This window comes from Choloepus didactylus, chromosome 9 (genome assembly GCF_015220235.1).
Source record: "Choloepus didactylus isolate mChoDid1 chromosome 9, mChoDid1.pri, whole genome shotgun sequence".
In the NCBI taxonomy this organism is placed as follows: domain Eukaryota; kingdom Metazoa; phylum Chordata; class Mammalia; order Pilosa; family Megalonychidae; genus Choloepus; species Choloepus didactylus.
In genome coordinates this window covers 112,279,991-112,292,364 of record NC_051315.1, presented here as the reverse complement: position 1 = coordinate 112,292,364, position 12,374 = coordinate 112,279,991, and the positions used below count along the sequence as shown (strand labels likewise).

The 12,374-nt window shown below is 52.1% G+C and overlaps 1 protein-coding gene across 2 annotated transcripts; it reads right to left on the bottom strand.

The window, feature by feature from the left end:
- Nucleotides 1-1,365: 1,365 nt before the first annotated feature.
- DNAJB2 (DnaJ heat shock protein family (Hsp40) member B2) lies at nt 1,366-9,020 on the bottom strand. Of its 2 annotated transcripts, none has more exons than XR_005218721.1 (10): nt 8,821-9,020; nt 8,464-8,564; nt 7,700-7,809; nt 6,573-6,626; nt 6,283-6,405; nt 5,429-5,521; nt 5,183-5,285; nt 4,898-4,968; nt 2,467-3,618; nt 1,366-2,257 (listed from the first exon to the last, which is right to left on the bottom strand). XR_005218721.1 is itself a non-coding variant. In XM_037848990.1 (10 exons), the coding sequence occupies exons 2-10, from the start codon at nt 8,526-8,528 to the stop codon at nt 2,247-2,249; spliced, it is 831 nt and encodes a 276-aa protein (XP_037704918.1). In that variant the 5' UTR covers nt 8,529-8,564; nt 8,821-9,020; the 3' UTR covers nt 1,366-2,246. The 2 variants fall into 2 exon arrangements, 1 of the variants encoding a protein (XP_037704918.1); XM_037848990.1 differs by having other exon boundaries at nt 3,418-3,618.
- Nucleotides 9,021-12,374: the final 3,354 nt, after the last annotated feature.

Genomic DNA, 12,374 nt, shown 5'->3' with positions numbered 1-12,374 from the left:
GGGCATGGGATCCAGCTCTCCCAGGTGTGAACATGGGCGATCAGGCAGTAGCGTTTTAGAGAGTGCATCCCATGGGGCAGACAGCCCCCAAGGGGCTCCACGATGACCCTACCGCACACTCCTGGCCCCATTTCACAGATGAAGGGGCTGCGGCACAGGCCCCGGACTTGGGCGGCTGCTTGGTGCGTTTGGGCCTCAGCTCCCTGGGCCACAACAAGAAAGACGGATGTCATGCAGGACTGCAGTTAGGCAGAGTGCCTGCCACACCTCCGGCCCTCAGTGATGCCTGCAGTGATGGGACATGGGCCAGGCCATTCCCCTCCTGTCTGGCTGTGGCCTCTTTGTCCCTGGCAACACACCAACCCCTCAGCCTGGGCTGTCCTGTTACTCCAGGCTTTCTGATACCAACGCAGAGGCCGGGCCTGTGACATGTCATTACAGAGTTCACCTGGGGGTAAGGGGCACTCTCTCCTCTTCTCAGCCACAACCTCCTAAGCAGGGAGTGAAGAAGGGCCAGCTAGCAGACAACAGGCCCCTCCTGCTGTCTCCCCCTGCTCTGCAGAGACTCAACACCAGTATGCCTGACATCGTAAAGGCTATACAAGTGGGGAAAACAGCCATCTTATAAACTCCCAGCAGATTTTCTATAGAGATGGAGGCTTGAATTCCTCTTTCAGGGCAGGTTGCTCCACTGCTTTGAGAAAAGTCCATCACAGGCCCTTTGGCTATGCAAAGAAGCTGAGCTCCTGTCCTGGACCTGTTCTGGAATGGCAGGGAGAGTTGATGGGGAGCTGTGCTGCCCTCTTGACCATGGATAGGTGCTTTTCCCATGGGTGGAAGGGCACTTCTGCAGGCATCTGGACATTGAAGGGGAAGGGGTAACTGGCTTTTTCCACCCTGGCCCCTGGCAGCTTGCAGCCTAAACCTTGGGTAGTATGAGGTCCCTCCAGATGGTGGGTGAGGGGGACAAGCCTCTGAAACTCACCTCTGGCTGTGAGCTAATGAAGCCTGTGGAGGGGCCTAGGAGGAGGTTTTAAAGGTTTTCACCACAGAGTAACTGCTTTCTGTTGTCCCTGTGCTTTCAGTCAAGTCAGCCTGTCCCAGCTGTGCTGTGGAGTACTGAGCAATGCCTGCATCAGGGGAACATGACTGCCTGGGGGAGGTCAGTTGGGAGACCCAAAGGATGATGCAGAATATACACAATCTCGGGATCCCACAATGTACTTGGGGAGGGCAACCTGGTAAAAAGGGGACTTCCTACCATCAGCTGGGAGGCTTAAAGCTCTAGCTATCTGGGCAATAAAGGAAGGTGTCAGGACTGCGTGTCACCAGGAAAGAAGGAACATAGCACACAGCACACCACCATGCTCTCAGAACTCAGCTTTATTGATTTCCAGTGTCTCCCTCTTGGTCTGAGCTTAGCCCAGCTGGCTTTGATTGGTCTCTGAGGCTGTTACAGGGCCTGGCACCCCCGCTCCACCACTCCCCTCCCTGGCCACTAGGCTCCCCAGGCAGGGAGGAGGAGAGGCGGCTCTTGTCTGCGATGTTGTGATGTTGGAGAGAAAGAATGGGAGAAGGGTCAGAGGCCAAAGTAAGCCATACAAGCAGCAACATGCTCGGAGCTCCTGTCACAAACACACCCCCATGAGGGTGGCCTTCCCTTCCCTATGCTCTGCCAGCCTTTGAGGGCCACGCCCTGCATAGCAGAAGGGCCTTCTTGCCCTGGCCAGCTACTCAGACCCTAGCTGGGCCCACAGCCCCTCCCAGGTGCCTCAGGGCTTTGATTCGTACACTCCAACCCCAGGCTAGCAAGAGGTGTCAGGGAACAGAGGCTTGGACCATTACCCCTTCATCCACATTCTTGCCACCCTCGCCAGGGACAAATCAAATGACAAAATCTCTCCATCTCACAGCAAGTGACTGCTGACCCGGGCTGGAACTACTAGTCCCAAGATGCACAGCTCCATAACCACACACCACTTCCCCCAAGCATGCGCTATCAGAAGTGAAGCAGGGTGTGTTGCATTCTGGAACTTGTAGTCCTCAGGAGACTACCAAACACCCAGGGAAGAGTTTGCAGGCTAAGACTACTAACCACTGCCTCCCACCTGGCCCCCACCCACCACCCAGACCCCAGCTCTACACTTGGTACAGGTGAGGGAGAGGAAGAGGGTCCCCTCCCAGAGCACGGGGTGGGCGCTGTCCCGCTGGAACTGTGCAGCGACTCTGGGTCCCGGACTTCCAACTCAGAACACATCTGGGGAGAGAGCAGGAGCAGATGACAGGACAGAAGGTCAGCAGCAAGCCATGGAGGGTGGAGCCGAGCATAGAAGCTTGGGGTAGCCCTGTGGCCTCTCCCTGAGCCCCAATGCAGGGGGGTAGTAACATGGGGTATGGGCCCCTCCTAGGCCTCCCTTCTGGGTCACCCTGGCCCTATCCCACCTCTCCAGGGTCAGCCAGCCTCACCTCTGCCTAGTCCTGAGGCCGGGGGCAAGTTGAGGCAGCAAGAGGAAGGGAGGAGGAGTGGACTCCGGTTCCGAATCTGGAGGGCTGAGAGGCTCCCGCCCCACCCAGCTAGCCTCCCCTGAAGACCTCAAGGCCCTACCGGCCCTGCATCTTCCTCGCCACACTGAGGCCTTGGCAGCAGAGGAAAAGGAGGAGAAGGGAGTCCTAGGCAGATGGCAGTGAAAGCAAGTGACACGGCCCGCAGGGAGTTGGAGAAAGAAGAGTGAGAGGAAGGAGGAGCCGCAGCCGCAGCAGGGAAGCACAGAGACAGTCAGAGATCAATGCTGCACAGAAACCAGGGCAGGGGGGAGTGCAGCTGGACAAGGAGAGCGGGAGACTCCACTCAGCCTGCACTGCTCCTCAGCATGGCTGCCAACTCGGGCTCAGAGAACCCGAGGCCAAATCCTCCTTCCTTGACATCTGTCAGCAACATAGGTAGCATGGGACCTGGGCACAAAAGCCCCAACCCAAACCCCTAACACCCTTCTGAAACCCCCCATCCCATAAGCGCATGCTGGCTTCTTGGGGCCCTTTCCCTGCCCTGAGGCCCCCTCCCTGGGCTTCCCCCAAGGATCTATTAGTCCTGGACTGAGCACAGCAAATCCCAAGTCCACGCTTAGAGGGAGTGGAGCCCAGAAGGGTAACTTGTGAAGGGAGCAAGGAATTGGAGAGGGGCTTCTGCAACCTCACGCCATGCCCCTCTCTGCTTTCCTGACAGACCCCCAGTCACAACTGAAGCAGATTGGGTCGGGCCTGGGGTTCAGAGGATGAGGCAGCGAGAGGACTTCTCCTCTGGGGAGGGGCTGGGCCTGGCTGCCTCACCCTTTGCACACTCATGGATCCCCCCCATGCCCTGATCTTTGTCCTGGGCCTTGGGCTGCCCCCGCTGTCGTTGCTGCACCCCCCGCCCACCTGCCGGTTTCTTCCCAGCTGCCTCCATCTCTGACAGGCTGTAGGCCATAGCAAGCTGCAGGTCCTCATCATCCTCAGAGAGGTCGCTGTCCGAGGGGTGTGTGACAGGGGCCTGCCGGACCTGTGTGCCCCCAGGCCTGGAGGTGACCAACTGCTCACGGCGGCTCAGCTCCAAGCCCAGCGCCAGGTCATCTGGGACACCTGCAAGAATTACAGCTACCGTCGACTGTGAGCCCCCTGATCCAGACCAGGACTCCCTGCCATGCCCTCAGACTGTAACAGCTCTGATCATGTCTGGCTCCCACTTTGGACTGGCACGCAGGCATCTCGGCTGTGGGAAGAGGTCAGCTCCAGGAATCATCCATCCTGAGTCTGATTCCTGGCTTTACCCCTTCCTAGGGCCTGGGGCTACTTGGAAGTTAGGGTCCCTTAACCTTGCTGAGGTTCAGTCTCCTCAAATGAAAAACAGAACTAATACATAATGGGTGCAGGTTTCTTACTGGGGTGATGGGAAAATTCTGGTAATGGATGGTGGTGAGGGTACTGCTACATTGTAACTGTGAGTAATCCCACTGAATGGCTGGGATTGGTTGAGATGGGAAAATTTATATCGTATATATGCTTCCACAATTGAAAAAAAAAGAGTGATTGAAGAGACAATGACAATTGAATGCAATCCATGATCCTGGATTGGAACTTATAATGGAGGCAAAAAGGCCCAAAAGGACATTATTGGGACATATGAAAAACTTGGGATATAGACTGTAAACTGATATCAACATGAAATTACTTGACCTTGATAAATGTACTTAAAGTGGTTATATAAGTATCTTTGTTCTCAGGAAATGTATATGGAAGTATTAAATGTTCAAGGAGCATGATGTATACAACCTACTCTTAAATGTTCAGAAAAGAGATAAATAGATAGCCAGATTGCCAGACAGTTAGGCAGGCAGGTAGAGAGCTAGAAAGAGAGATGGATAGGTGATAAATAGATAGATAGATAGATAGATAGATAGATAGATAGATAGATAGATAGGAAGGAAGGTATGTTCAAGTTCTCTGTATGGGTTTTGTATTGTTTTTGCAAATATCCTGTAAGTTTGAAAGTGTTTCAAAATAAAGTTCTCTGTGTGTGTGTGTTTAAATAGGGCTAATACCATCTGCCTTGCTCATTCCCCTGGGATGTTTTGAGAATAAAAGGAATGCAGTATATGCGCAAGAGCTTTAAAAATAATCAAGTACTTTGCCAATGTAAGGCACCCCACTAATGATGGTGATTAGCCAGACCTTTTAGAGACTCCTCACTTCTTGCCTCTGCTCCCTGTCCCAGGATCACCATCTCTGACTCGGCCAGGCTGCCTGGGGTTGCCATTCCCTCCCTGCCCCAAAGGGGTTCAGAGAGGAACAGTTTGGGGAGGGAGCCTTGGGGCCTAGGTTGGGCCCTCCTGCTGGGGGGGCTGGTGGAGCAGTGCCTCACCATTGATTGTGATTGACTTCAGCTGCCCGTCCTCCTCCACTTCCACCCGTTCCTGCCCATTCTCCATGATTCTGTGGGAGACAGCACAGTTCATTCAATAAGCGTTTACTGAGTCCTGCAAGCACAGGATCACGCTCTGGAGTGACCGCAGTGAACAGGATAGACAGGGCCCTGCCCTTAAGGAGCTTGCCTTCTGGTAGTATGCAGCTCTCCCCTCCAACCCTCACCCCTCTCTCCTAGCCCCCAGACCCTTCCACCCTTCAGGGTTGCCGAAGGAGCCCTCACCTGCGGGTTGTGATGCGGTGTCCTTGGACAAAGGTGGTGGATGTTGAAACGGAGCGAAAAGCACCAGCCCCAGGACTGAAGGAGAAAGATGAGGAGGAGAAATCTGGCATTGGGGGCAATGGAAGAGGAGAAGAGATTAGATAGAGGTTGTAAGCTGCCTTGCCTGAGACACACAAAAAAGAAGATGGCTTTGAAAAGAGCAAGCTGAGGCCAGGGCTGGCAAATGTAGGAAGGGGCAGCACTTACCAGAGTGTCCAGGGAAGGAGGAAGAGAAGGAAAAGAAGGGGCCTGACTGTCGAGAACCCCGGCTCTGAATCTCTGAGAAGGCACCCAGGTCATCTACAACAAGTAAGCAGATTAACAGTCATCTGGAGAACAGTTTAAAAAAAAAAGTGACCCCTGAACCCTATTTATTTATCCCAGAAATATAAGCTGCTAAGCAACTGAGTACATTTCCAATCTTATTTTTTTTTGGGGGGGGGGGGCACGGGCTTATTTACAAATTAAAATGTCTTTTAAACGTTGTTCATGGAAAAGCTAACTGGTTAATTCTGTCCACAATAAAAAATACCCAGGAAGGAGCAAGGGAGGACAGAGAACTCCTTCAGGATAGACAGATAAACATCGTGTGATGTCAGCCAGACACAGCTTGGCCATTTGCTGTGTAACAAAGCAAGTTACCGACTGTGTCTCCATTTTCTTATCTGTAAATGGGGATAAAATTACCCACCTCCCAGGGTGCATTAGAGAATTGAAGGATATAAAATACTTGGCACATATTAGTCACTCGAAAAAAATGTCATCTGTTGTTGTTTGTAATGTTATTACTACCATCGCGTGATGCTTTCAGTCTCCCTTTCCTGGCTGTTACTGTGAAGGTCTAACAATATATTATTGTTGTTGTCATTGAATAAGGCAGTTCTCTGAAGTGTCTCTATAGGGTCACGTGTGTCCTGGCATGTGTGGGGTTCTGTCCTGGCTTTCACTGGACCCACCCCCACAAAATCTTTCTGTCTGTGGAATTCAGCTTCCCTCTGAGCCTCCTGTCTAAGGGCTCCTGGCCAAGGGAAGGAGGACCAGGGCCTCCTGAGTCCACTCACCAAAGAGCTCCGCAAAAGGGTCTCCACTCCCGAAGAACTCCCGGAAGACCTCCTCAGGGCTGCGGAAGGTGAAGGTGAAGCCAGGCCCACCACTGCCAGCTTCCGCCCGAGAGGGGCCAGTTCCTGGAGGCAAGGCCGGGTCGGGGGAAGTGGGGTGTGTGCCTCTTGTCCTACTCCAGGGTTCCCCACCCCAGCAGAGTCAGGAGACTCAGAGAGCATCTGTTGCAAGAATCTCCCTCCCCTTTAACCCCCTGACTCATGTCCATCCTTGCACCCACCGCACCACCTACCTGCCCCAGTCAGCCCTTCCCGGCCATAGCGGTCATAGATCTCCCGCTTATGCTCTGGAAAGAGAAACTAGGTTATTTCTCTCTGGGCTGACCCGCCTCCCTTCCCAGGCTTGGACCCTCAGAGGACTGCCCTGAGACTGACTTTCTGGGGGCGGCAGGGTACACAGGAGACACGGACTATGGGTTTAGCGACAGCTGAGCCCTTCACATGGCTGGGCCCTTTTCATCTGTAACATGGACATAACCGCACCTGCCTCATAGGGTTGTTGCTAGGATTAGCTGAGGGAAGCCATGTACACAGCTTAGCACAGTGCCTGGCACAGAGTAAATACTCAATTCTGTTAGCTAATTATGATTATATTATTATTATTCAGGGTCAGCCTAAATATTGCCTTCTCAGAGAGGCCTTCTCTGCACACCCTAACAAAAACAGGGGCCCATGACTCCCTATCACATCTCCCTGTCACTTTCTTTGGAATACTTAATCTATAATCTTGTCTATGAATGTATACGGGGTTACTACTGGACTTCCTCAACCAGAATACAGTAAATCCATCATGATGAGGACAGTGCCTGCTTGTCCTCCACGGCTTCCCCAGGACCCAACAAGTACCCGGCACAGCAAATATTCAGTGAACATTTTTGAACATGTAAACGAATGCATGAATAAAAGACAGCCCTGGATTCATATTCCAGCTCCGTGTGGCCTTGAGACAGTTTACTTCACCTCCCTTGGCGTCAGTTACCTTGCCTGTAAAATGGGGGTGATAAAGCCAGCCTCACAGGAGGGCTGTCAGGAGTCATGGAGATTGCATGTAAAAGCCCTCTCCAGTATCTGGCTGGGAGCAGGCTCACTGCACAAGGGTTACCTGCCCTGCTTCCTTCCCCTTGTCAGGACCCTGGAGGCAGGCACGGAGCACAGGAGATTAGTAGAAAAATGAGAGGGTGCTTTACACATCATAGGTGCTTATCTGAATTGAAGCAAGAAAAGAAAACAGTCCAGAAGTCCCTCTGGGAGGGGGACACCTAGAATGCCAGGTTGGAAAAAGGCATGGAGGCATGGTTTGGGGAAGAAGTGAGACAAGTGGAAGTGATGGGCCATGCCCTGCCCTGGCCCTGGCCCTTACTGTCAGACAGTACTTCATATGCCTCGGCCACCTCCTTAAACTTCCTCTCGGCAAACTCTTTATTATCCGGGTTCTTGTCTGGGTGCCACTGGAGAGCCTTCCGCCGATACCTGCGGGAAGGGGGCCCAGAGGGGAGGGTCAGGAGACAAATGCAGGCACTTCCCATCAGGGAACGGAATGACCCATTTTCTCATTAACCCACCATTTTCCCTTTACCACCCAGGTCCCACCCACCCCAGTTGCTAGAGCCGCCCTGCCTCCAAGTCCCTATATCTCCCATCTGCAGGCCAGTGGCAAAATTACAGGTATTAGCTGATGATAATGGGGGTGAGAAAGTCCCAACCCTAACCTCTCCCTGGGGCTCAGCTTGGGGGTACATGAGGCTATGGAAGGAACAGAGCCATTGGTCTCTCCTGGGGGCAGAGACGGGGCATGCTGGCACTGCACCCTGAGACAGCCCCCACCTAGGGAGTGGGGCAGGGGCGAGGGGTGATGGGAGGGGAACGGAAGGAAGGGAATTTTGGAGAATGACTCACAGCTGGCTCCCAGCAGAACTTCATTCCGCGAACTTTCTCCTTGGACTTTTCCAGAGTTTTTCTCCCTCCCTATAGGTTTCACTGTCTGAGGTGACCCTTCAATCTGAAGACCTGGTTCCCTCAGCACTGCTTCTAGAGGGCCCCAGCGGTCGTGGTGGGCGTGGGTGGTGGGCCCCAGGGAATATGTGAGCCGCAAGAGGTTTTCTGATGCACAGCGGAGGCACTTACGCCTTCTTGATGTCATCAGGAGACGCACTTCGCGGCACATCCAGGATCTCGTAGTAGGATGCCATGGCAACTCGTCAGTCGTCAGGCGGGCTTCCTCGGAGCTGCAGGAGAGGAGAGTCAGGCAATTAGAACCAAGAGCCCTCCCGGGGTGGCGGGGGGACGCTCCCGGGTAGAAGCCGAGCTCCTGGGCTCTCTGCTTGCGGCCGGTGACTAGGCTCCCTCAGGCAGCCTCACCTGCGGCGCAGGCCGGGGCCTCGGGCTAACTCGGTGCCCGAGCCCCGGGAGCCCTATCGGCGCCCCCTCGCTCCAGCAGCCCGATCCAGGGACCCCAGCCAGCCCTGGGCCCCCCGCCCGCACCTCCTCCGCCCGCAGTCCCTGGCCTCCTGCAGCGCCCCGCCCCTGTGCCCGCCGGGAACCGTCTGGCACCCGCAGCCCGGCTCGCAGCAGCTGCGTAGAACGCGCCCGGCCCAGCTGGGCGAGCAAGCATGCGTCAGCGCCACGGAAACTACTAGAGACCGACAGAAGGCCGGCTCGGCCTGTCACCCCGGGCGGGAGGCGGGGACTGAGGGACGATGCTGCGGAGGCTGCCGGGAAATGGGGGCGGTGCCGGCTATTTGGAGGATGACGTCACTCTCCAGGTCCTTCCGGGGGACCGCGGCCGGCGGCGTCCCAGCCCGAAGCGCCAGCACAGAGCAGGGAGAGCCAGCAAGCTAGCTGCTTTGGTCCCTCGGCTGTTTTACTTTCAGTGTTCTCGGGGATCAGGGACTCGCAGACTCCCCTGGGGCCTAACTTCTCCCCGTTCTCAGGTCCCTGCTCCAGCCCACGTGCTCCGGAGGCTGCGCTGAAGACTTCGACTAGGTCAGACCTGCCTCTTTATCACACTCGTCAGAGCTACAAGTCAGCATTTATTTATTTCCTTGACATTGCCTCCCCCATTAGAATGTAAACCCCACAGGGCAGAGATTGTCTGCTTTTTTCTCACTAGTTTATTAGGGCAGTAGTCAGGTTAAAAAATATCTGTGAAGTGATTAAATCATGTATCGATTTGTCTCCCTCAGGAACAAACTCCATTGACAGTTTTGACACATTTGGAGGAAGTGGGGTTAAAAGGGGCACTGAAAAAGAATTCCCCAGATTTGAGGCTTTTCTTCCCAAACTGATCTTGAGTGGACCTATGCTGCTTCAAAATGATTTTTGGCTTCAGGCTTCATGGGAAGGTTAGGGAACCTTCCAAAATTGGCTCCTGCTTGATATCTAGTCCAGCCCACAGCCTTGCTACAAGCTGCCAGGAGGTATAAAGAACATGGCTGAGTCCCTGCCCTCACGACACTCCTGCTTGGTGAGATACCAGCCCATCAACATAACCTACTTTGGAAACAGACAGGCCTGGATTTGCAACCTGGCACTGCCACTTAGTAGCTGTATGACTTGGACCAACCTCCAAAGACTCAGATTTTTCCCCTATAAAATGGGAATCATTATAGCAACACATAGGGTTGTTTGAAAGTCAGAAGAAATATGGTACAGGGTAAGTGTTATTGTTAGTACAAAGCTTCTCTGGCATTATGATTTGCCCATGCTGTAATGGTTATGCAAGTCCAGAAAAGTGATTTTAGGCTGGGTGACCTAAGACTTACCCGAAGGAAGGGATTGATCTGAAAATGAGGGAGTTGGTGGTGTGCTTTTGTCTCATTTTCCTGGCTGTCTAGGGGTTGAGCTCCTGCCTACATCTGGGGAATTCCCGTTGCAGAGACCTTGATGGGAGGCAGGCCACCATTTGCCACAAAGCCTCAGTTCTTGCTCTCCCAGATTCATGGTGTAAGAATACAGACAAGACAGAAGCTCTGCCATTGGATGCTCCAACTGGGACTTTGAATCTGGAGCAAGTCACCCAGAAGCAGGGCAGTTGAGAATGTATTTCTGCATTAGTGGCAGCAGGGCCGGCAGCGCCCTCCAGTGTCGGGAGGAGGAGGAGGAAGTGCCAGAATCGGTGCCAGGATAGAAAGGGGGTTCACTGCAGGGGGCAGAGAGGTCAGGGGTCTCTAAGCAGGCTGTCCTGGTCTCTGCCCTTGACCGTGGTGCCGGTTGTCCAGCTTCCTTTGTGCCTGCGTGTTTGTCGAGACTTGTTTGTTGGTCCTCGCATTGATATCTCTCTAACATCTTTTTTTCTTTTCCTTTTTTTAATTTGCCAGAGTTAGTTTTTGCTGTTTACAGCAAGAGTCCTGACTAGCCCAAAAAGTAGGGCTTAAACCTGATATCAGAGGAAGGAGTAGGTTAGGTTAGATCACGATCACTACAAAATCTTGCAAATCTCTGCCTTTCTTCTCATCTCAACGACATCTGTCGAGCACCTACCATCTATGGGGTATTTATTGAGAATAGGAATATAAAGAGGATAAGATCACTGCCCCTGGACTCAAAGAGATGAAAATCTAGTTGGGAAATAGACACAGGACTACTGGGGAATAATTTCTCTAATTTCATCTAATTTGACAGAATGACTCTAGCAGACATGGGGCTAATTTCCTTTGTTCACAGAGAAGTCCAACAAGTTAATAAGAAAGAACAAACAATCCTATAAAAAACAGACAAAGGGCATATACAGACAGTTTGCAGAAGAGGAAATACTGGCTTTTAAACATATAAAAAATGCTCAATCTCATGCATGATGAGAGAATTATATGTAACAGTTGCAACAAAATACTTTGTTTCACTTATTAGAGGATTGACAAAGATGAGAAATTTATTCCATTATATGAACAAGTCGGTGGGCACAGGCATTCTCCTACACTGAGAATGGGAGGTTAACTTTGTGTAACCTCTAGGGAGAGCAATATGGAGCATATGGAAATTAAAGGTACATTGCCTTGACCCAGAAATTTCAATTCTAAGAAAGTATGGTTTTCAATTCTAAGAAGGTGTGTGTGCCAAGAAGTATGTACGAGGTCAAAGGCAGCATCTTTTTTTTTTTTAATATCATAACATTGGAAACAACCTAAATACCCATTAAGAGCAGACTGGTCAAATAAGTGATGGTACACTATGCAATGGAATATTATACAGTCATCAAAAAGAATGAGGCATATCTATATATACAGATATGGACCATCTTCTAGATTTACTAATTGGTAAAAGCAGAGCATAGAAAAAAGAGTAAATTAAATGTGCATACTCACATTTGGATATATGTAGAATATCACTGGAAGGAAACATGAATAAAGTCATTAACTATGGTGGCTGCCAAGAAGGGAACAAGAAGCCTAGGAGACCAGGAAGGGCAGGAGACTTATTTTTGCCATTTATAAATACTCTTTGGTTCCCATTTGAATTTTGAAGCACATGCATGTAATAACTGTTCGAATACATATATAATTTTTAAATATCTAGTTGGGGAAAAAGGACATCTACAAGAAACTAAGTGCTATCGGGCAAGGCAGCCCATGCCAAGTGCCAAATGAGTGATAGAGACAGGCGGTGGGTGCTGGGAGAATCCCCAGGACAGCATGGGCTCTGGATGACTGTGCCTTGAGCTGCTGGAAGAAACGGCAACATTGAGACAAACGGGGAGTTGGCGTTCCAGAAGGAGGGAATGGGGAGAACACGGGATTGGGGGCATGGCATATTCCTGGCACATCAGAGACAGGGGAATGAATTTGTTGGGTAGAATCCAAGGAGGGAGCCTGTCTCTTGTCTGTCTGCAGGAGGTAAGTGTACCCTGGCTTCAGGAGCGTCAGGGATGAAAGCATTCCCTTGCGCTGGAGGGAGCCCCCAGGAGCCAGGCTGGTGGTGCTCCCACTGCCCCGTGGAGGTCTGAGTGGCCACCCCCCGTGCATGGCACCCAGTATTCTTGGGTCTCCCAGTGCCTGCTAGCAGAATTATAAGCTGGCCATCCAGCCACCCAGGGGAGACAG

Excerpts from the sequence above, each read along its gene's own strand:
- DNAJB2 (XM_037848990.1), bottom strand. The coding sequence starts at position 8,528 with ATGGCATCCTACTACGAGATCCTGGATGTGCCGCGAAGTGCGTCTCCT. Across the intron at positions 6,627-7,699 it reads ATATGAAGTACTGTCTGACA|AGCATAAGCGGGAGATCTAT; the intron begins GTAAGGGCCAGG and ends TTCTCTTTCCAG. Across the intron at positions 4,969-5,182 it reads CACCGCATCACAACCCGCAG|AATCATGGAGAATGGGCAGG; the intron begins GTGAGGGCTCCT and ends TGTCTCCCACAG.